We start from the raw sequence: 23,171 nt of genomic DNA, 5'->3' as shown, positions 1-23,171 counted from the left end.
TTCATGCACATGGAGAGACTGGAAGGTACCATTCCTAAAGGAAGGGGAGGAACAGCCTAGGACCAATCATTAGAATTAACAGAACCAGTGACAAAGATATATTATTACTGTTAGAATCAAGATTGCTTAGTATGTTTAGAGCAGCTGAATAAAAATTATCTAGGCAGTAAGAATAAAGACTTTAAGTAAAGCTAATCGTATCAAGCATGCAGCAAGTGAAATTAGTGAAAGACTGAGCTACATGTGTATTCCAAAAGTAGATTTTTCTCAAAATATTGAGGGCATCCTGAGGTGCTTTTAAGGAGGCATAAATGGTTTATTTTTTTTCAAATGCAGATTTTTTTTTCATAATGAAGCGGTGTTTCAGTGATATCAGCTGTCATTTGAGAATCAGTCACAGTAATCATTTCCAAATTTTGAAAAATTCTCAAATTAAAGATAGGGAGTGCCCATGTTTACACTTATGTTTTCTCTAATAATCTCATAAATTCCTATAGTTCCCCTCACCTCTGACAATTTGCTTATTTAATAGTCAAAGTTCACAGTTAACTTGCTGGCTGTAATTGTCTTCTGGAAAAAAATAAAGCTGAAAAAAATGCAGCAATGTCTTGCCTGCTATACTCTGCTGTACACCCCTGTCCAAGCGTGTGCTTGAAACCAGCTTCTTGGCCGTTGTTTGGTGTGTGTCTATCTCAGCGCATGGGCTATAGTTTCTTTTTTAAATCCTCACTGAAGGATATGTTTTTATTGATTTTTTTTTAGAGAGAAAGGAAAGGGGGTTGGGGGGGGGAGAGAGAGAGAGAGAGAGAGATCGGATGCCCCCCCTGTAGGCACCCTGACTGGGATCGAACTGGCAACCTTTTGATGTACAGATGACACTCCAATCAGCTGAGCCACCAGGCCAGGGTTTGGCTATAGTTCTTGATGTACATAACAATAGGTACTAGAAATTCAAGAATGTCTAAGTCAATAATCTCCAAGAGAAAGGCCCCTGGGAGATGCAACTACTGTCTTTAGGAGAGGAACACCTACTCCCGTGTTCTCTCAGCTCCTCGCTGTGTGAGGGGAAGGGATGCGAGGTTAATGTGATCAGAAGTACTTAACCCATGCAGCTCAGACATTTGGAGGCCTGATCCCCTTTTTTGACAGTCTACACTGATGACAGTCCCTTCTAAATACATGCTGCACACCTGGTGCTGTGTAGACCTGGCTTGCCTGTGCAGAATGGAATGCACTCACGCAGATTTCCGATTATGCCGCCTGGGGTGTTTTCCAGAGCACAGTGTGTGTCTGAGGGAAGGGAGCCTCAGGGTGGGAACTAATACCCCGAGCTTAAATGGAAAGTGGAACCTCTCTGTGGTAAGGAAACGAATGCTTAACAATGAATGTCAGAAGTAGAAATTAAATTTCAGGATTTATTAATTGAATTTACCATTTAGCCCTGCCAAGATGCAAGTAATTTTGTACAGAAATGATCAAGCTGTTTTAATGTCGCACAGGGAAAGCTCTCATTTGATTTTAAGTGTGGCCTTTAGTGGGCTTGAAAGATACATGTGCTAAGAAACTTCAAGGCCAGAAGGTCAAATAAAAGGGCCCAGAACTCGGTGGAGATAAATTGCTGTGAAGGCTGGGGTCAAAACTGCCATGAAATGTGAAGAATGGAGAGTTGCGTACTGTGCTAGACACATGCAATGCACACTTTATGAGTGTGTATGTTCCGCCCTGAAGCCAGGGTCCTGGTGAGGCCAGGTCACTGTCTGTTGGAGAGTGCGGCTGAAAGACCAGACACCTTTCCATAGAAGTGTAAAAGGTTACTTTGTAAGCAAATGTCTGAGCCACTTCATAGTCAACAGCTTTCCGATCCAGGCTATGTGTGTGTGTCTTGGTCTATTAAAAAAAATTTGAAAAAAAAAAAAAATGAAAAAAAAAAAATTTGAACCCAAACAACACACTGAAGAATGTGAGATTCTCAAAGTTTGGAGATTTTGCTATAATTAGAGCATATAATTCAAGCCGGGAGTAAGGCATTATATGATTTTATCTTCAGTCCTGACTGAGGGAGTTCAGTTAAGAAGTATTGGGAGGTCTTTATCAGAACAGGGTAATCTTAACTTTGAGCAAGACTGCAGGCAGTGCCTGGCCTGTGTGGCTCAGTGTCAACCCATGAACCAGGAGGCACCTGCCCTGGTTTCGAGCTGGATCTCCAGTAGGGGGCGTGCAGGAGGCAGCCAATCCATGATTGATGCTTCTCAGCATTGATGCTTCTATCCCTCTCCCTCTCCCTTGCTCTCTCTGAAATCAATAAAAAGACTGCAGGCAGAGTTCTAGAATAACATAAAGGTGGCCTTATGGATTCACTATTTCTTCCACCAGAAATGAGTGGTGTAGAGCATTTTAGTTTAAAAATTGAAGCTGGTGGGTTGTTTGGCTAAGGAACACAAGGATAGGACAGTAGGCACAGGCATGTGAAGGGAGGCTTGGAGACTTGATGTTTGCTGGTGATGGCAGTTGGCTGGACCTACCCAAGAATCTGTCTTAAGGACTTCACTTTGAGCACCTGGATAACAGGGTTTTGTTGGCAAACCTCTTCACAGGGATCAAACCCTTTTCTGCATCATCGCTACTTTGAGACGAGAGAAAATCAGGCAGTGGGAAATAGTTCTGGCATTCAGCACAGCTTCTTATGGGTCTCGTTGAGGGGTTAGAAGCTCATCTTGAAAAGATATTCTCATGCTATGAACCACAAGGTCAGACTCTCCTTAGTGGGGAGGGTGGGATCTGAGCTCAGATGGTCAAAATGCCTGAGATGGAAAATGGGAGGAAGATCTGGTCTGCTTTAAAAAACGCTGAAATGGTTGCATGTCTGGAGGGCTATTCAGACTGAATGGGCAAAAGAGGAGCAGGGTTGAGGGGTGAGGTGCTCTCAGATGGCGGGAGGCCGACAAGACATAAAGGGGGCAGCAAGCGGTAAAAGCTCCTGTGGGCCCAGCCTTTACAACAGAACCAGAAGAGATAAATAATGCAATCTCCAGGGCATGATTTCCCTGGAATGGCACTTAAAAAATATAGAGTCTGGGCCAAATCGGCTCAACTGTGTGTGTGTGTGTGTGTGTGTGTGTGTGTGTGTGTGTGTGTGTGTGTGTGTCTGTCTGTCTGTCTTTAAAACCACAATTCATGCTTTCTTTTCTCTTAACCTCCATTCTTGATCTCCACGCCCCACTCCTGGTACCATGTAAAAATATTCTCTTAATTCGTGACTTCTTTGTTCCAACGTTGTTACAGTATTCCACAGCGTTTCCTCGGAGAAATCTGCCTCCTCCCTGGACTTTTCATGGCAGCAGCCCTCTCTCGGGAGAGCTTATTGGCTTCACGTTGGGGAAGAAAGGGAGTGTTCTTATCAGAGCCGAGAACCTGGCTCTCAGGAGGTTACCAGAGGAACTGGAATATTTAGGTTTCCAAGATGCATGTGGGAGTGCTTCTCAGCGGGGTTTGTGAAAGATTTCGCTTCACTCACGCATCTCCTGCAACAGCTTCAGTGCTTGGGAATGGAAGGAGGTTGGAACTCGAGAACCAAACGAGTTCTTGGTAGATTTCTTCGTTACTGTATGGTCTAATGTAGTTTACCAGAGTCTAAATACCTCACAAGTGAGGACTTGGGGAAGGGGGTTACTTAATATATGCTTAAAGGGAAAAATGCATGTTGTACATCATGTAAGAATATCCCACAAGATGGAATATGTTTATAGCCCACAATTTCCAAATAAATCATGTGAAGAGATGGGATTTTGTCCTCATCCTAGAAACACTGAAAAGGATAAACGAGGCTTTGGCTGAGCATGGGGAGAGCAATTTCCGAGTTTTGTGTTCTTTAAGGAAGCCCCTGCCTGACTCCATGAAACAGAAACCTGCCGATGTTTCACGGCTGGAGAATCTCCTGGGGTTGCCCAAGTGCCGCAGAGCAGGCTGAGCCCTTCAGCCAGGACGAACCCGACTTCTGCCCGGCAGCCTGTGTCTTCCCGGCTCTGACTCAGGAGAGGGTACCGGAGTGATTTGTGGAGCCTCTCATGGAAAAGGAAGATACACTCAACCATGAATGTCAGAAGCTGAAATTAAATTTCAGAATTTATTCTTGAAGCAAGCTGCCTTTTGCTCTATTAAAATGCAGGTGAATTAGTGCAGAGGCTATGGAACCACTTAAAGCTCCCATAAACTTGGTCTCTGAGGAAGAGGCGAAGGCATGGAGACCCTCCCCTCGCCTTTTATTGTGGGGCACAGGAGCCCCCACGAAAGCCTTGGGATGTGAGGTTCCAGTGCTCCGGGCTCCCCGAGGCTGGAGGGGAAGAGTCACGATGAGCAAATTTACTAGGTAAAGTGTTGGCTCACTAACTTGGAATTTAGAATAATTCAGGTAAGGTCTAAGCCGACATTTACCTGTACTCAGAAAGTTCTTTCTTCAGAAAAAGTAGAAAGTATTAGTATAAATACTACAAAAGAAAATGCTTAACGAACCAAAGAAGCCAAGTACTTTTCAAGGATCCTTAACACTCTAGAAGTACTTATTACATTCTGTAATTAATCAAACTCATTTAAATATATTTCATTGGAGCAGATCCTTTGGGACTTTTAACCAGTCACCAATCTGTTAGAACCAGTTGTTACACTATTTCATTCGTAGATTGTCAGCTCACTGAGGGCCAGAACTATCTTACCTGTGGTGTCTCCAAAGAGCTTTGCACACAGTAGGTGCTCAGAAAATCCTGGTTCAGTCGAGGAAATAGTAATGATATCAATGCATGATATTAATTACAGGCTTTGTCTCACATGGTCTATTTGGTAGGGGTATACTGTCTGAGGTTTATCTTTGTATGATCAGAGGGAAGAAAGAACTCAAACTAATAATTGTAAACAATGATAATGCTTACAATTTTACTTGTCAATGTATATTCTTAAGGAATAAATAAATAAACATTGCCTATTGCCAGATAAGTAGAGACCAGTACTGCTTAATCTAGTGCTCTCAAAGACCATTGTAAAACACTTTTTATTTGTTGATTAAAGGAAGACCTTTAACTAAACTATTTGGCCCATCTATTTCTTCAGCTGTAGTCACTGGCTCAGTCAGATCTTTACTTACTTAATGCAGTTTTATTATACTTATAAAAAGGAAATAATTTCGTTTACCAAAGGCCTGTAATCAAGCCAAAGCCTATTAAAGACACAATTAACTTGGAAAATGGAAGCGTAGGCAGAAGCCTGATTCATGGATTGGTTATTTCTTTCCTTTTGCGTGGGCCTTGGGTGTTAGCTGTCGCTGGGCCATTGATTTTGTGAGAATTCTGCTTGTCCTTATAACCCTGGCTGGCCTCCTAAGGGCACTAGAGACTCCCTTTTACTCACAGACTCCCTTCAGCGTTGTAGTCATAAAGACCTGCCCCCTTGCTTTTCAAGAGAATAAACAGGCCAGACCACCCATTGAGTCTGGGAAACAGATTTCTGTTTGCTTTATTTTGATCAGATTTGAACAGCAAGTACTATGAGGGAAGGCGTGCGTGGGTCTGAACAGCTTGTGTAAAGAATTTTTTCCATCCAATGGCTGCTCTTTCCCCCCCCCCTCCCCGACCCTGGCTCTGCGGCTCGGTGTATAAATCAAGTGAATGCTCATGTTGTCATCCCCAGATGCTGAGGAAGGACACCTCTCTGTCAAGGCAGGGAGCTAATTTGTACAACTTACTCCTTTGCAGCTTTAGGACCAGGATGCATACATTCTTTTCTCTTCACCATTTTAGATGTAATTCAAATAGCAACACCCAGTGTGAAGGAGGGCACTCCTTTTGGTGTAGCATCTTCTGAGTTCTTTTCTCAGTATGGTGGAGTGAAGGTTCCTTATTCCTGTCAGTTGTTGAGATGTGTGTCAGGGGAGGGGGAACTTACACTCTCTGTTGAGTTTATAATCAACAAATTCTTATCCTGAGGACTAGTGTAGAGTTGAAGTGTCTATCTCCTGAGCTTCTCTTTCAAGGACTTAACTATGAAAGCAACTTCTCCTTCAAAGCCCTTATCATTTCCCGACACCCCTCGCAGCAGCCTCCGTGTGCAGCCACTACTCTCGCGGCTGCATTTGTTGATTTATGCCTCTGAACTGGCGGAGGTGTCACCTGGCGATTAGTCTTACGGTAATTATGGATGGCTTATTTGCAGCAGACTTATTCCTCTCCTCAGCTCACCTGGATTCATGCTGGTTTTGTTTAGTCAACAATCTGACAGGTTACCCACGCTATTTTTTTCTTTCAATTGTCCCTGCACTTATCTCTCTGTCACAGATCACCTTAAGGATGCGGAGTGGGAGTTTTGTATTTCTCTTGACTGAGATCGGCCTTTCCTTGGCATGGGCCAAAGTCCAGATAAGGGTCCTGCCTCAAAGCCGTTCTGAGCTCTGTAGGTGTCGGAAGGAGGGCTGGTGATATCACCTAACGCCCTTCCGCAGGCTTGTTCTTCAGCCCCTCATCTTCAAAGTTCGCTCTCCCAGGCTGGGTTATGTCTGAACAGCTTGCTAACAGGTTATGTCTCCTATGGATTCTGATAACCTCCTTTAACAATCCTTTAAGGATGGATTTTATGCCAACCTTAGGATCTTAAAAAGGCAAACAAAAGAAACAAACAGAGGACCAAACTCATAGTTGACAGAAAAACCAGTTTTCCTGTGATTAGGGTGCATCTAGACAAAGTGGATTACATTCTTGGTTATATTTACTGGTACATATGAGCACTTCTTGTTGTTCTTGTTGCTATTATTTTATTTTGTCCCCCCTTCCCCTTGCCAATTTAATTAAAATACACTCTAGTTTATCTTGGACAGAAACTTCTGTTTCATGGCATAGTCTGTTTAACTGATGCTGGAGGGATTATGATGTTCTTTGGCTGTGGGCACTACTCTTATATTGGGGTCATTTGTACAGCCATGGATGTGGCCACTGCTTTGGTTTGCTCCTGGTGCAGGAAAGAATTTAAATAGCAGGCTTGTGACTGCTATCCTCACAAATGTCTGCTTGCAAAGCTGGTCCTTGCTGGCATCCGGGACTGGGACTGGTCAATTGTCCTCTAATAGAAACCTTTCCCTAAAGGTAAGGGTGTGTCACTGTACCCCAACTATTTGCACAAACAATGTGGTTTATGCTGAACACCTGCTTTTATTAGGGGAGACTGGAATTATTTTATTATTATTGATTTTTAGAGAGAGAGAGAGAGAGGGAGAGGAAGGGGGAGAGAGAAGAGAGAGAGAGAGAGAGAGAGAGAGAGAGAGAGAGAGAGAGAGAGAGAGAGATATTTGTTGTTCCACTTATATATGCATTTATTGGTTGATTATTGTATGTGCCATGAACAGGGATTGAACCCACACGCTAACCAACTGAGCTACCCGGGCAGGGGCGACCCTGAATTTTGGTATGTGATAGGCAGAGTGTCTGCATGATCAGCCCCCAGTATAAACCTTGGGTGCCAAGTCTCAAATGAGCTTCCCTAGGTAGCAACATCACACATCTGTTGCTGCTTTTTGTGACTGGGAGAAGAGTGATCTCTGGTGACCCCTCTCGGGGTGGAGGGAGGGGAGTGGGAGGAGATAGATAGACAGTTAGAGAATAAGGAACCTGCACGTGGATTCTTCCAGTGTCTGCCTATTTCCCTCCCCCCCCCCTTATGATCCTACTGTGTATCCTTACTAAAGCACTGTAATAAATCTTGTTATTACAAGGACAAGTATATTCTGGGCCCCAGGAGCCCAGTAATCCTTTTAGCAAATCTCTGAATGTGGAGTGGTCTTGGGGACCTCTGAAACACCCCCCTCACTGTCACTGTGACCTTCCAGAGATACCATGTGATGGCATTATCCTCAAAGATGCTCATCTGATCCTTAACCCTCTTGGTTTCTCATACATAACCATGCATCTTTTAGCTTAGAGTTTCCTGAAGAACTAATGTTTACTTGGTTTATGATTATTCTTTTACTTCCCTAAAGGAAATTGCTCTACTCTATTAAATTTCGTCTTTTGCGGCATAATTGCTAAGTTATTTTTCAGTCAAAGTCCATGTCAATCTACCATCAAAAGTAGCTGATGAGCTCTCATTACCAGCAAGTACGATTTAATGTTACATTTTCAAATATATTCAGACAAAATTCTGCAATATCACAAGAGTTTTCATCCTTGGAAAGTGTGCTCAGATATTTAACAAACTCTCTGTGTTGGTTAATTTTAGATTTTAACCTTAATTAGATATTTTTGGGTAATATTTAGGAATTAATGGGATAATGTTGACATGATCTTAAATTTTTGTCTTGTTCAAAAACGTGTTTTTATTTTTTCTTAAAGATGCGTTGAGGCAGCTTCATGCTTATGCATTACAGGTTATGCCACAGGCGGCTCAGTAGTACTGTCCTAACTGACCACTACAGACAAGCAGCTGGCGTGGCGGACGTGCAAGTGTGGACCAAACAGTGATTGTACAAGAGCCATGTTGTTCAGATTAACATTTTAAAGACTAACCTGTTAGAACAACAGGAACAATATTAACTCTATGAAAATTCCTTGGTATAGGTAATAGTCAGGTCTTGCTATGGAGTGAAACATACCTTTAAAATGAGGTATTTTTAGAAGTGATGGAATCTCGCAGGCCAGTTTGATATTACTGAATCACCTAATGCTCCAGGGTACCAAAAGCTATTGTATTCCAAGTGTTCAGATTCTTTCTATGAAGGGATTAATGCCAGATTCGTTTAACAGGTTCAGGCCTGTGCTTATTGCTAATATTAATATTTGAAAGTATTTTATTACATCCAAACATTAAGGGTTGCAACTTGGGATGAAATATATCCTTGGGCACAGAGCCAGCCCTCCAGAAAGTTCTGAATCCTTCCCCACTCTTGATGTGAGGGCTTGCTGCCCTCTTTGTAGACTTTGTAGGAGTATCAAGAACCTGGAAACAGAGTATTTAAGGGCTTCTGAATTCAGATATTTCAACTGAACTCAGGACCATACTGACCTGCTAAATAATAAATAAGGTAACTTAGGCAAAAAATAAAAAATTGAGAGGGAAAAGTACTATTTAGAATTTTTGGAGTGGAGGAAGGTAGGGGATGGAGGAGTGAAAATGAGAGTCAATTTATCTAGATCATAGTTTGAGCTACTTGTACAGGTCAGCTAGTTGTTAGTAGATCTTTTTTCCATAACCTGGAAGGGTATTATCTCCACTGCTCTTTACTGATACCTGTCTATCTCTCTGTCTGTCTGTTATTCTTTTTTTTTTTTAAAAATATATATTTTATTGATTTTTTACAGAGAGGAAGGGAGAGGGATAGAGAGTCAGAAACATCGATGAGAGAGAAACATAGATCAGCTGCCTCCTGCACACCCCCCACTGGGGATGTGCCCACAACCAAGGCACATGCCCTTGACCGGAATCGAACCTGGGACCCTTCAGTCTGCAGGCCGATGCTCTATCCACTGAGCCAAACCAGTCAGGGCTGTCTGTTTTCTTGACATTAATTAAAGAACAGCTCAGGTTATATAATGACCCCCAGCCGTTCCTTAGTAATGTTGTCAGTGTTGCTTTAAGTGGGCTCCTTGGAAATAACACCATTAAAGACTTTGGAAGAAAATCTATGCATTAAAATGTACTTTAAAGCCTTCCTCAAAAACATGCAGATACACAACATGAGTGTGAATTTTTTGAATATCCCTAAATGCCAAGGAAATGTAATCACTGCATGAACTGAAGTTTACATTTTCATTTTCACACCCTGAAGATTTGTTCTTGCTTTCCCCCTGGCCCCAGTTACATATCCTATGGGACAGTGGGATGCACAAGCAATTTTAGGAAATAATTGATACTTTACTGTGGACTCAAATGAACAGAAGACTATCAGTCAAATTATGAAAGTTCTAGTATCATAGTGATGGCTGGATCTCCCAGCACACTCAGAGATGCCCTGAAAGGTTCCACATTTTCTATTTTAAACATTACTTAACTATGGGAGCAACAGAAAGAACACACACATATATATCTTGTGCTTAAATGTATACATGTGTATAGATATCTATTGATAGCTAAATATATATTTAGGTAGAATTAAATAACTGACATCGTCTTATAAATAAGTACAGGCATTTACAGTACATGAAAGAAACAGAGAAAAGGTGAATCAAAACGTGAAACGCACCATACTCTGGGACCTGCCCCGTCCCGCGCTTCAGCAGCAGCCTCACTCTTCTTCCTCCGGATTTGATGAGTTCTATTGCTCTGGCGTGTGTCATGTCCCTTGTGCTCTCCCCATTGATTTCAATGATTTGATCTCCTACCTGGTAATTAAAGAAACATTAAGTCACCCACAGACGGTTCTACTCAAGGTGCATTTCCAACAGATTAGATAAGCATCGTAGATTACCAGTTTCCGGGGAGCATCCAAACGATTTGGTTACAGCCTGCTGCCTCTTAGAAGAAGCTAGTCCCTGGCTGCATCCTGAATCTGACCACCAAACTTAATTTACTTTTATAGAAATTAAAATATCAGACCAGGGAGGTTGTGGTGGTATGTCACTTATATTTAGCCAGTATGGCAGAGACTATAAACTAGTGTGTGTGTGTGTGTGTGTGTGTGTGTGTGTGTGTGTGTGTTTAATTAGGGAATAGATGTGATACTATTATTCCAAATAACGCTGTATCTATGCTTTAAAACAAGAAATAAATATTCTAAGGCCTTTTCATTGAACACAATGCCAGCTTTGGGTTTAGTGCAGCATCTAATTCAGCATGTTGGATGGAATGAATGGTTTTTGGGCTTTTCTGCGAATTTTCATTATGCATCATTTAAATTTCCCTGGGTGCTATTGTGATATTGCCTTCTTTGTAAACACTGGTTGGTTGATATTCAAGTTCAGTGATGAGTTTCCTACACAGTCCTTTGAATTAGAAATGGGATCCTCCATTCTCTACACATGACTAGTGCCCTTGCTAAATCTTTGCTCTGTTCACACCTGGTTGCCAGAGCAGTTTGGTTAAATACCAATTCCTCCTGATTTGTCAGAAATGCCTGCGTTCCATAAGCAATTCCCATTTAGCCTTTGTGAATAGACATTTGGAATAAAAGAGGTTCAACCATGAGCTCATCATGTAACTCCCAAGTGCCATCATTGTCAGGAAACTTTGAATTAAAATATGTTTCATTTCAGTGGAAATCACTTAAGACAAATTAGCCAGAAAAGCACAATGAGTTGCTTTGTAAAAATGCTATTTTAGTTGGGACCCTTAAGCAAAGCAGATCTCAGTCTAAACTCCACAATGCAGACAGCATTGCAAATAAACTCTCGATAGGAGAGCACTCTCAAGGTGGGTGCTGCAGGCTGGGCTGAACAGGAACAACTGCCATCACAATGGCAAGGGGCCACTAAAATAAGACCACCTACTGAAAAGTGGAGGAAAGAACAAACACGTGTTTGTTGTAGCAAGGAAATAACATCCTTTTATTAAAAAAAATATATTTTATTGATTTTTACAGAGAGGGATAGAGAGTTAGAAACATCAATGGGAGAAAAACATCGATCAGCTGCCTCCTGCACACCCCCCACTGGGGATGTGCCAGCAACCAAGGCACATGTCCTTGACCAGAATCGAACCTGGGACCCTTCAGTCCACAGGTCGATGCTCTATCCACTGAGCCAAACCAGTTAGGGCAGAAATAACATCTTTACCTAAAGACAATTCTTCAGGGGTAAGGATTCCAATGCAACGAAGGGAAAGACTTCTCTCTTTACGCAGTACTTGGTGGCCCTTAGAAGTCTGATTTTGGGAGGTAGAAGAGGTTGGCCTCACTGGCATGACTTTCACATTCCACAGAAGAATCATGAAAGAGAGGACTACATTAATTTTTTTTAGAGCCGATGTTTGCAACTTTTTTTTTTTCCAGGTCTCCTTAACTGTCTTCTTTCCCATAAGGCAACAGGCACAGCCTAAAGTCCAGTAGCTTGCTAGAGGCCACATATCCAAGCCAGAGGCAAATGGGACCAATTATTCCTCTCCTAGCAGTCCCTACCCATGACTGAAACCTCATGGCATGGAACTAAATTATAGATATAAAACAAAAGTTCTCATGAAGTTATAACAGTGAGTCTTCATTCCTAGCCAGACTCTTCCGAGCTTGACTCACATATCCAATCGATTACTGAATATCTTCACCTGGATGTCCGACAGACAACTCCAACTCAGCACCAGCAGACTGGGCTTACCATTTTTCTACCAAAGCAGTTTTTCCTCTTAATTCTTGAGGCTGGTTATGCCACCAACATCCACCCACGCCAGAAACCTGGGGGTCATGCTGGGCTCCTTGTTTCCTCAACTTCTCTGCATCTGTCTCTGTTCTTAAATTTGATTCCATTGCTAACTAGCTCAGTTCAGGCCTTTAACTGGATTATTCCACTAATCTCCTATTACCTTATTATGAAAATCTTCTCATTGTCTCCATTTTTCTAAGGCAGTGGTCGGCAAACGCATTAGATAACAGAGTCAAATATCAACAGTACAACGATTGAAATTTCTTTTGAGAGCCAAATTTTTTAAACTTAAACTTCTTCTAACGCCACTTCTTCAAAATAGACTCGCCCAGGCCGTGGTATTTTGTGGAAGAGCCACACTCAAGGGGCCAAAGAGCCGCATGTGGCTCGAGAGCCGCGGTTTGCCGACCACTGTTCTAAGGGAAATCTTCCCAAAGGCATCATGCAAACTGAGGCATGTAGGGTTTCCATGTGCCACCACTCTCTTTGCCTCTCCTCCCCATGGACCTGGTGACCTTCCAATCTTCCTCAGGGCCAGTCTAAGCATCTTCTCTGTGGGATACCTTCCTAGACCCTGTCTTCTTCCAAAGCAGAAGTGTCCAGTCATCATCACCACACCCACTCTGTTGTTTCTCACACCTCATACAGAGTAATGATTCTCTGTCTTCCCTTCTACACTTTGAGATTCTTCACTCATCAAACAATTTCTGAGTACCTGTTATGTGCTAAACAGTCTAGTAGGGAGATAAAATAAAGAGAGTGATAAATGGTATAGTTTCTATCTACAATAAGTTCCAGTGTAGTTGGAGAGAAAGTGGGTAAATAAGATAATTATTATTCAATATACCTTTGCTATGACAGAGGTATTAGCAAAGTGCTAATGAAACAGAAATGGGGAGCATCAAACTCAGAATGGGCAGGGCTGGTAGTCAGGGAGAATTTCCTAGAAATGGTGACATCTCAAGTAAGTTTTGAAGTGTCAGTAGGAGTGCCCCCGGTGAAGGAGGAGGAACAGCATTCTAGGTATAGAGAGCAGTCTATGCAAAGGGCTGGAGATTTGAGAGCATAGTACACTTGGAAAACTGTTATTATGTTCTGCTACTCAAGAGTTTGGACTTAATTTTAAAGGCAACAGCAAGGCACTGAAAATTTTATTTTATTTTTTTATTGTTTAAAGTATTACAAATAGTAGTACATATGTCTCCTTTTTTAGTACCTCCCCCCTGCCTCCCCTACCCCCCAGCACATGCTCTCACCCCCCCTCCAGTGTCTTTCGTCCATTGGTTATGCTTATATGCATTCATACAAGTCCTTCGGTTGGTCTCTTATCCCCTGCCCCCTGCAACCCTCCCCTGCCTTCCCGCTGTAGTTTGACAGACTGTTCGATGCTTCTTTGCCTCTGTATCTAATTTTGTTCATCAGTTTATAATGTTCTTTATATTCCACAAATGAGTGAGATCATGTGGTATTTTTCTTTCACTGACTGGCTTATTTCACTTAGCATAATGCTCTTTAGTTCCATCCATGCTGTTGCAAATGGTAAGAATTCCTTTTTTATAGCAGCGTAGTATTCCATTCTGTAGATGTACCACAGTTTTCTAATCCACTCATCTGATGATGGGCATTTAGGCTATTTCCAAATCTTTTTTAATTTTTTTTATTTTTATTTTTTTAAAATTTCTTTATTGATTAAGGTGTCACATATTTGTCCTCATCCCCCCATTCCCACCCCACACCCCTCCTCACAGATGCCCCAACCCCCTGTTGAACTTAACCGTTGGATAGGCTCATATGCATGCACACAAGTCCTTTGGTTGATCTCTCCCCCCTCCCCCCAACCTTCCCTATCCTCCCTCTGAGGCCCGCTAGTCCGATCGATGCCTCCTTGTTTCTGGTTCTGTTCTTGTTCATCAGTCTATGTTGTTCATCATTTCCCCTAGATGAGCGAGATCATGTGTCCCTAGAGATATACTTATAAGAACTGAATGTGAGACGAGCAATAATAGTTATGCTGACAGGCAAATGAATCAGTCTGTAGTGAGTTTCTTTCTGGACCAACAGTTCTTTAGAGACCCAATTTCAATGTCCACCAGTTCCTTATGTGGACATGTCAGCACTGACCCCTCAGTTCTGGATGGTGGACAAATGGTGGGAACGTAGGTCCGACTCCCTCTGGTTTGGTCTCGGCCGGACCCAGGGGCACGGCTTCACCCGGACTTAGGGGCACGTGTCCTCACCCAGACCCAGGGGCGCGTGGCCTCTCCCAGACCCAGGGGTGCGTGGCCTCACCTGGATCCAGGGACACATGGCCTCACCCGGACCCAGGGGCGCGTGGCCTCACCCGGACCTAGGTGCGCGAGACCTCACCCAGATCCAGGGACACATGGCCTCACCCGGACCCAGGGGCGCGTGGCCTCACCCGGACCTAGGTGCGCGAGACCTCACCCAGATCCAGGGACACATGGCCTCACCTGGACGCGGGGGCGCGTGGCCTCTCCCAGACCCAGGGGCGCGTGGCCTCACCCGGAGCTAGGTGCGCGAGGCCTCACCCAGACCCGGGACCCAGCCTCACCCGGATCCAGGGACACATGGCCTCACCTGGACCTGGGGGCGCGAGGCCTCACCCGGATCCAGGGACACATGGCCTCACCTGGACCTGGGGGCGCGAGGCCTCACCCGGATCCAGGGACACATGGCCTCACCCGGACCCAGGGGCGCGTGGCCTCACCCGGACCTAGGTGCGCGAGGCCTCACCCGGATCCAGGGACACATGGCCTCACCTGGACCCAGGGGTGTGTGGCCTCTCCCAGACCCAGGGACGCGTGGCTTCACCCGAACCCGGGACCCAGCCTCACCCGGATCCAGGGACACATGGCCTCACCTGGACCCAGGGGCGCGTGGCCTCACCTGGACCTAGGTGCGCGAGGCCTCACCCGGATCCAGGGACACATGGCCTCACCAGGACCCAGGGGTGTGTGGCCTCTCCCAGACCCAGGGGCGCGTGGCTTCACCCGGACCCGGGACCCAGCCTCACCCGGATCCAGGGACACATGGCCTCACCCGGACCCAGGGGCGCGTGGCCTCACCCGGACCTAGGTGCGCGAGGCCTCACCCGGATCCAGGGACACATGGCCTCACCTGGACCCAGGGGCGTGTGGCCTCTCCCAGACCCAGGGGTGCGTGGCCTCACCTGGACCTAGGTGCTCGAGGCCTCACCCGGATCCAGGGACACATGGCCTCACCCGGACCCGGGGGCGCGTGGCCTCTCCCAGACCCAGGGGTGCGTGGCCTCACCCGGACCTAGGTGCGCGAGGCCTCACCCGGATCCAGGGACACATGGCCTCACCCAGACCCAGGGGCGCGTGGCCTCTCCCAGACCCAGGGGCGCGTGGCCTCACCTGGACCTAGGTGCGCGAGGCCTCACCCGGATCCAGGGACACATGGCCTCACCCGGACCCAGGGGTGCGTGGGCTCTCCCAGACCCAGGGGCGCGTGGCCTCACCCGGACCCGGGACCCAGCCTCACTCGGATCCAGGGACACATGGCCTCACCTGGACCCAGGTGTGCGTGGCCTCTCCCAGACCCAGGGGCGCGTGGCCTCACTCTGTTTCCAAATCTTAGCTATTGTAAATTGTGCTGCTATGAACACAGGGGTGCATATATCTTTTCTGATTGATGTTTCTGGTTTCTTGGGATATATTCCTAGAAGTGATATTACTGGGTCAAATGGCAGTTCCATTTTTAATTTTTTGAGGAAATGCCATACTGTTTTCCACAGTGGCTGCACCAGTCTGCATTCCCACAAGCAGTGCACGAGGGTTCCTTTTTCTCCACATCCTTGTCAGCACTTGTCGTTGGTTGATTTGTTGATAGCTATTCTGGCAGGTGTGAGATGGTACCTCATTGTTGTTTTGATTTTCATCTCTCAGATAGTTAGTGACTTTGAGCATGTTTTCATATGTCTCTTGGCTTTCTGTATGTCCTCTTTTGAAAGGTGTCTATTTAGGTCCTTTGCCCATTTTTGATTGGGTTGTTTATCTTCCTTTTGTTAAGTTGTATGAGTTCCCTGTAAATGTTGTAGATTAATCCCTTATCGGTGATAACATTGGCAACTATGTTCTCCCATGCAGTAGGCTTTCTTGTTGTTTTGTTGATGGTTTCTTTTGCTGTGCATAAGCTTTTTATTTTAATGAAGTCCCATTTGTTTATTTCCTCCTTAGTTTCCATTGCCCTAGGAGCTGTATTGGTAAAGATATTGCTACAACAAATGTCTGCTATTTTGGTGCCAAGGGTTTCTTCTAAGATTTTTATGGTTTCCCATCTTACATTTAAATCCTTTATCCATTTTGAGTTTATTTTTGTGTATGGTGTAAGTTGGTGGTCTAGTTTCATTTTTTTTTTGCAAGTATCTGTTCAATTTTCCCAGCACCATTTATTGAAGAGACTGTCTTGACTCCATTGTATACTCTTGCCTCCTTTGTCAAATATTAATTAAGCATAATGACTTGTGTCAATTTCTGGGTTCTCTGTTCTGTTCCACTGGTCTATATGTCTGTTCTTGGTGGCACTGAAAACTTTAAAGAGGAAGTAAACTTGACCAGGAAAACAGAGTGCTGTTTAGAAATCAACCTGAGACATCAGTATGAAGAGTGAATTGGAGAGAAAGTGGGAGACTGAAGAAGGGAGCTGAAGTCATGAGGTTATCACATTGCCTACCCAAGTGAGAAATTGGGAAGCTGTGGGGAAGGAGATAATGGGGCAAATGAGGGCAGGGAGTGGGTCCCACTTAACTCTGCACCTTGCTTGGGGTGCACCACATATATTTGTCAATGAATGAAACATTTCCACAAGGCTCATCTTGAGGATCATGGGAGAAGGGGTTATAAGCAATTTCAACCAAAAAATCAGACCTTGATAATCACCACAGTTGAGGACACTTCTGTCTTGAGACTAACTTTTCAACAAGAACCATGTGGAGGGTGAGGGGAATCTCATGGGGAGAAATAGTCACATCATTTGCACTCTGGTCACATATTTTGCTGTGGCAATGACTTAGAAAATTTGATGTTTTCATTCTTTTTGTATGTTTATTTTCCCTTTCCCTACTAAGAGCTCATGAGAATTAAGGGGGGGAAATTATCATGGCGGAGTGAGTGGTGGGTTGGAAGACTGTGTGAGATGTTGAGAAGCAATGGGGTTCAAGGGCTGCACAGGGGCTGGGCTGATGTTGCCCAAGTGGGAGTTTCAAGGGTGGGGCTCTGGGAAGAGTTGGTGATATTATTTTTATAGTTCCAAAGAGTCTGGGCTGACCTCTTGGCTTGGCAGATTGCCATAATTTCAGCTTTCTGTGAAGGGGCCCCTCGGAGGGAGAAGAGAACATTCTGATGCTGGTTAAATTGAGGGTTCTCAGCTGCTTGCCTAAGACTTTTAGAGTCTCCAAAGCCCCTACCCCTTCCAGGATCCCAGTGCAGTCTGCTGGTTTCCTGCCTCTTTGGGAGCAATGGGAGTTTGGGAATAGTCCAACATGTTATTATATTCAGAAAAATAACTTTTTGGGGTAGGGAGTGATAGTCAGGTAATGAGATGGAAATGTTGCCACTATTAAATACTCTGAATCTCACAAGGTGTTCTGGGCATACTGCAAAAATGTGCCAACTCATTTGGACCTAGAGTCAATAGTAGCAATCAGGCCCGGCCAGTGGTTGAGCATCGATCTATGAACGGTTCGATTCCTGGTCAGGGCACATGCCTGGGTTTTGGGCTCGATCCCCAGTGTGGGGCATGCAGGAGGCAGCTGATCCATGACTCTCTCTCATCATTGATGTTCCTCTCTCTTTCTGAAATCAATAAAAAATATTAAAAAAAATAGTAGCAATCAGTGCAGGTCCAGCCTTAAGACTCCCGCCTCTCCTTGCAAAGTGGTCAAATTGTAAAAAGGTTTCATCTTAATCTTCATTCCAGTATCAGTTTTATGTACAGTCATGGTACATGAAACTCCCTAAAGCAATCCGGGATGTGTAAAGAGATGGATCTGTTGGGGGATGGGGGTGGAGAAGAGGTTCTCTCATTATCTTCCAACCTCACCTGACTTCACTGCAGCTGCCAGGGTGCAGCCAGTGGAAGGGCAACACTTTCCTACCTCACATGTGAGTCAATTGGGGAAATTATTTTGATGAAATCAATGGAAAATTCCTTTGGGATTATGAAAAAGATCAGTTGTGACTCAGATGTATTCCCCCCCTCTACCCCCCATCTTCTCTCCACCATGGAGCTATCTTCAACTGAGCTACATTACTAAAATGAAACTTTAAAGTCTCATTTAAAGTTTGTTTTTAGAGAATTTTAAAACATCAAGTTCTAGCTAGAGTTGAGAAATGGGGGAGGTGGGAGGAAGGAGGAGGAGGAGGAGGAGAAGAAAGAGAGAGAGACCCAAGTCACACAGAGGTAGTTCAGGAACATATGTGTTGTGTTGTGAGGGTCAAGAAGATGTCAAATTCAGGAAACTAACCAAAGGGGTTAAGATAAATCCCAGACTTTTTTCTTTTTTAGTGGGAGAAATACTGTTACCTGTGGTCCCTTGGGGCAACTAATAACCTTACAGCAATGTCCTAGGGACAAGGGGGTGAGATAAGACTGCCTGGCACAGCCTAACAAGTTCTGCATTCTGTGCACACATCACGGCAGAGTTTTCTTTAACAAAACTATTACCAAATCCTTGTACTTGCTTGGGGCTCTGCTGATAAAACTTTTCTCTTCTTCTTTTTTAAAAAGTTTATTTTAGAACAAGAGTGAAAACTTTTGCACATCTATAAGGCAGAATTGTTTTGATAATCAATGCCACCCACATTCAGCTCTACCGATATTATCCCAAATGGAACATACCTTTTCTAACAAAGCTATAGGCATGAGTAAAGGACCATGACTAAATAGAGCCAAAGGAAAGTCGAGGCCTCCTATCCCAACCCTTAGACTGATTCCCTTCACAGGATTTAAAATCATATCATCCAGTCTCCTAATGCAGTGGTTCTTAACTTGGCTTCCTATCAGAATCCCAGGGACTCTTTGAAAGGAAATCCCCATAACTAGATTGTACTCTGGCCTAGTCTCTGAGGGTGGGACCCAGGCATCAGTATTTTTTTAAGCTTCCCAGGTGACTCCAATGTGCAGCTGAGGTAGATGACAACAGCCCCAGAGGCTGGTAACCATGATCAGCAAGTTCCTCAGCCCATCACTCCCGCTAAGAATGGGAGATCTGATGGGCGCTGCTGGCTCTCATTGATCCTATCTTTCACTCTGCTCAAGCACTCCATATGTTATCAGCTTTGAGTGCAATTTTGAGCCTTTCCATATGCCTTAGTGATTTTTAGAGCACTATTTAATCAGGCAAATACCAGCAAAGAGAGAAAAGATGGAAAAAGAAATTTCCACAAGGCATGATACAAATAAATAAAATAAGTGGGGGGGAAAAAAATCTCAGGTTTAAAAGTAAAGTATGAGAAGTCAAAGCCTGTGAAATTTTATTTATACAAAAGAAGAACTATATTTTAAAGGGACTGACTTAAACACGTTTTTCAGCTTTTCCTATTCCTTGAACATGAAACTGCTCCCAATGCCTAAAGATTTAAGATGGGTAATTATTAAATAAACACTCGTTACCTTTCCCCGGCAAAAAACACCAAAGCGCCAAGTTCCCTATGTTATGTATGGTAAACCAGATTACTTTCAGTTTAAGTACATTGGCAGCTCCGCAAAACAGATTATAGATACGCCAGCAGGAAGGTAGGAGCTGTACGAAGTCATTACAAAAAGCCCCCAAAGAAAGTAAGACGATAAAAACAACCATAGAAAAATGAGAAAATACAAACAAAATAAGAAAATGCCAGGTATCTACAGCCTCCCTCTGAAATGTGACCTGTGCTCCACTGTTCGGCATAAAAGAGAAGCAGAGGCCCTTTCTCGATGGGCATCACAGGCGGAGCTGGTGCGGCCAGTTGGGGGCAGATCTTGGTTCCAAGAAGGGAGAGATTCAGTTAGCGATTTGCTGGGATTACAACCAGGTCTTGGTCTTCCTGCAGGTCTCTTGTTAAAAATGGCACAATGGAAATGATCCAATGTGGTCTTACGGAAATGGCTTGTCACCACATTTCAAAACAAACTACTCAGAGTCCCAGGCCGTGGGTCTGGGAAATCAGAGGTTGGTGGCCAGTACTCAGGCCAGGGATGTTTATCTTTGTGAGGTGAGGGGGGAAGCAGGCTCTATAGCCTGGAAGCTTCTGCACTATTGAGTCTTCTCATAGTCAGCTCGTGGTTTTTTGTTTAACTTCTGGTCAATCCTGAGCTGGTTTTTATTCTTTGGTTTTTAATGGCTGCGGTGAGGCCTCCCTGAGGAAGCAGTAGCAGCCTTCTCAGGTTGCACTCTCTGCACAGACCCATCCAGATCCTCAAGCTCCTCCGGACTGGAAGTCTGGAGAAGTACCATTTTCCACCCCACTTCCTGGTCCCCTCTTTTCAACGAGCTGGTCCTGAACCCCTGCCAAGGCACTTATTGCAACTGTTCATGGATTAGAAGCATTAACATCATTAAAGTGTCCATACTACCCAAACTTCCGGTTCCTCCCATCATTTTTTGCTACTGGAGTTTCTTTGGTTGGTCAGATACCTATCCCAGCCACGGATAATATTGCCATATACCTGCGTGTCTTCCAGGTAGCTTCCTTCAAAAGCATAGCTCTGTCTCTCCAAGTTTGCCAGCCCCACACAAGCTCTGCCAGCACCCCCAGGGAGTCCCGATCTGCCCCGGCGCTGCCCTGCTGTGCATCAGCACGTGAGGCTGAGCAAAACTTTTTCTCTTCTTTTGGAAGGCCAAGCTAAAGGTAAACATTTTAATATTCCTTAAGTGGTTAATAGTTCAAGTTGCAAGGAAACAAATATAAATGCTGCAGTGTATGCATTTTTTTTTAGCCGAGTCATATAGAAAGTATTTGGTTTGGCTCAATGAAATCTTTATAAGAACTAGATTAATCCTGATTTATTTCACCCCGAGTCATGGTGGTCTCCACTCAAGGCTGACTCGGACATCTCCGCAAACATGCTTCACTGGGTGTAATCAGTTAATTGCCCTCGGCCTACAGCTGCACCTCAGGAACGCATTTCACATTATTATATGACTGAAATGATACTAGATTATAACTGAGTGTGAGGAATTGAACCCCTTAGGATTTTATGCAATAAACAATGGATATCTCTATTCCTTATTTTATGAAAGACCTAGCTGTGGGCCATTTTTGGGTCTAATGATCTAAGGTCATAGGTTAGCTCCATCAGAATTTTTCACTTACAGTCTGTTTTTTCCTGCTGACTCCAGACCTCTGAAGATAACATATCTATTGTCTTTGTGTCACCTATACCTGTCACAATTCCTGACAAGCAGGCTCTTGTTGAGTAAATGAGTGTTAGGTTTGCTTTTCAGTAACAGTAGCAGTCTTTGTTCTCACTACCTAGTAAGTTCAGCTTCAGTGCACCTCAGCATACCTTAACCTTTCTTGAAATACTGCCTTAAACACTTCCAGCCAAACCAAACCAATTTCAATAGTACTTACAGGAGACCAAATGAGGTTTCAGTAATGGCGACCTACAAAAATTGTTAGAGACAGGTAAAGTTATGGGAAACGAATGCTGAAGGCTTGAGAGAAACAGGAATGGAGGCTGAGTCTGAATGAAATAATAAAGTGCCAGTAAAAAAAAGTCAGCTATGAACAACTATATGGCAACAAATTGGACAACCTGTTTGAAAGACAAACATATAATCTTCTAAAACTCAATCAGGAAGAATCAGAAAAATCTGAATAGACCAATAACAACTAATGAAATTGAAGCAATAATAAAAAAAACAAACCTCTAAGCAAACAAAAGTCCTGGACCAGATGGCTTCACAGGGGAGTTTTACCAAACATTCAAAGAAGAACTAACACCTCTCCTCCTCAAACGATTCCAAACAATTCAAGAAGGAAGACTTCCAAGCTCTTTTTACGAGGCCAGTGTTACCCTAATTCCAAAACCAGGTAAAGCTACGATAAAGGATGAAAATTATAGGCCAATATCCCTGATGAACATAGATGCTAAAATCCTCAACACAATATTAGCAAATCAGATCCTGCAATACGATCATACACTATGACCAAGTGGGATTTATTCCAGGGATGCAAGGCTGGTAAAATATTCACAAATCAATAAATGAACATAAACAAAATGGAGGCTAAAATCATGTGATTATATCAATAGACCCAGAAAAAGCATTTGCCAAAATCCAATACCCATTTTTGATAAAAAAATCTCAGCAAAGTGGGAATAGAGGGATCATACCACAACATAATAAAAACCATATATAACAAACCCACAGCCAACATCATACTCAATTGGCAAAAACTAAAAACATTTCCCTTAAGAACAGGGATGTCCACTTTCATCACTGTTATTCTACATACTACTGGAAGTCCTAGACACAGTAATCAGATAAGAAGAAAAAAGTAAAAGACATTCAAATTGGAAAGGAGGAAAGTAAAACTGTCCTCCTTATTTGCAGATGATGATGTTGTACATAGAAAACCCTGAAGATTGCACCAAAAAAACTACTAAATTTCATAAATGAATTCCATAAAATAGCAGGATACAAAATTAACATCCAGAAATCGATGGCATTTTAATAAAATAATAACAAACTCTCAGAAAGAGAAACTAAGAAAACAATTCCATTTACCATTGCAACAATAAAAAATAAGATACCGCCCTAGCTGGTTTTGCTCAGTGGATAGAGCGACAGCCTGCGGACTGAAGGGTCCCCGGTTCGATTCCAGT

At 43.7% G+C, this 23,171-nt stretch overlaps 1 protein-coding gene across 2 annotated transcripts in view; it reads right to left on the bottom strand.

Annotated features, from left to right (window-relative positions):
* MAGI2 (membrane associated guanylate kinase, WW and PDZ domain containing 2) overlaps positions 1 to 23,171 on the bottom strand; it is a 1,197,465-nt gene that overhangs the window by 43,632 nt on the left and 1,130,662 nt on the right. For both annotated transcript variants that reach the window (XM_054725983.1, XM_054725982.1), the window contains one exon: positions 10,211 to 10,349. In XM_054725983.1, coding sequence (XP_054581958.1) covers positions 10,211 to 10,349 — 139 coding nt within the window. The remainder of the gene's footprint in view (positions 1 to 10,210; positions 10,350 to 23,171) is intronic.

Source organism: Eptesicus fuscus, chromosome 14 (genome assembly GCF_027574615.1).
Source record: "Eptesicus fuscus isolate TK198812 chromosome 14, DD_ASM_mEF_20220401, whole genome shotgun sequence".
Classification (NCBI taxonomy): domain Eukaryota; kingdom Metazoa; phylum Chordata; class Mammalia; order Chiroptera; family Vespertilionidae; genus Eptesicus; species Eptesicus fuscus.
Note: the sequence above shows the minus strand (reverse complement) of the source record. Positions and strands in the feature narration are given on the sequence as shown.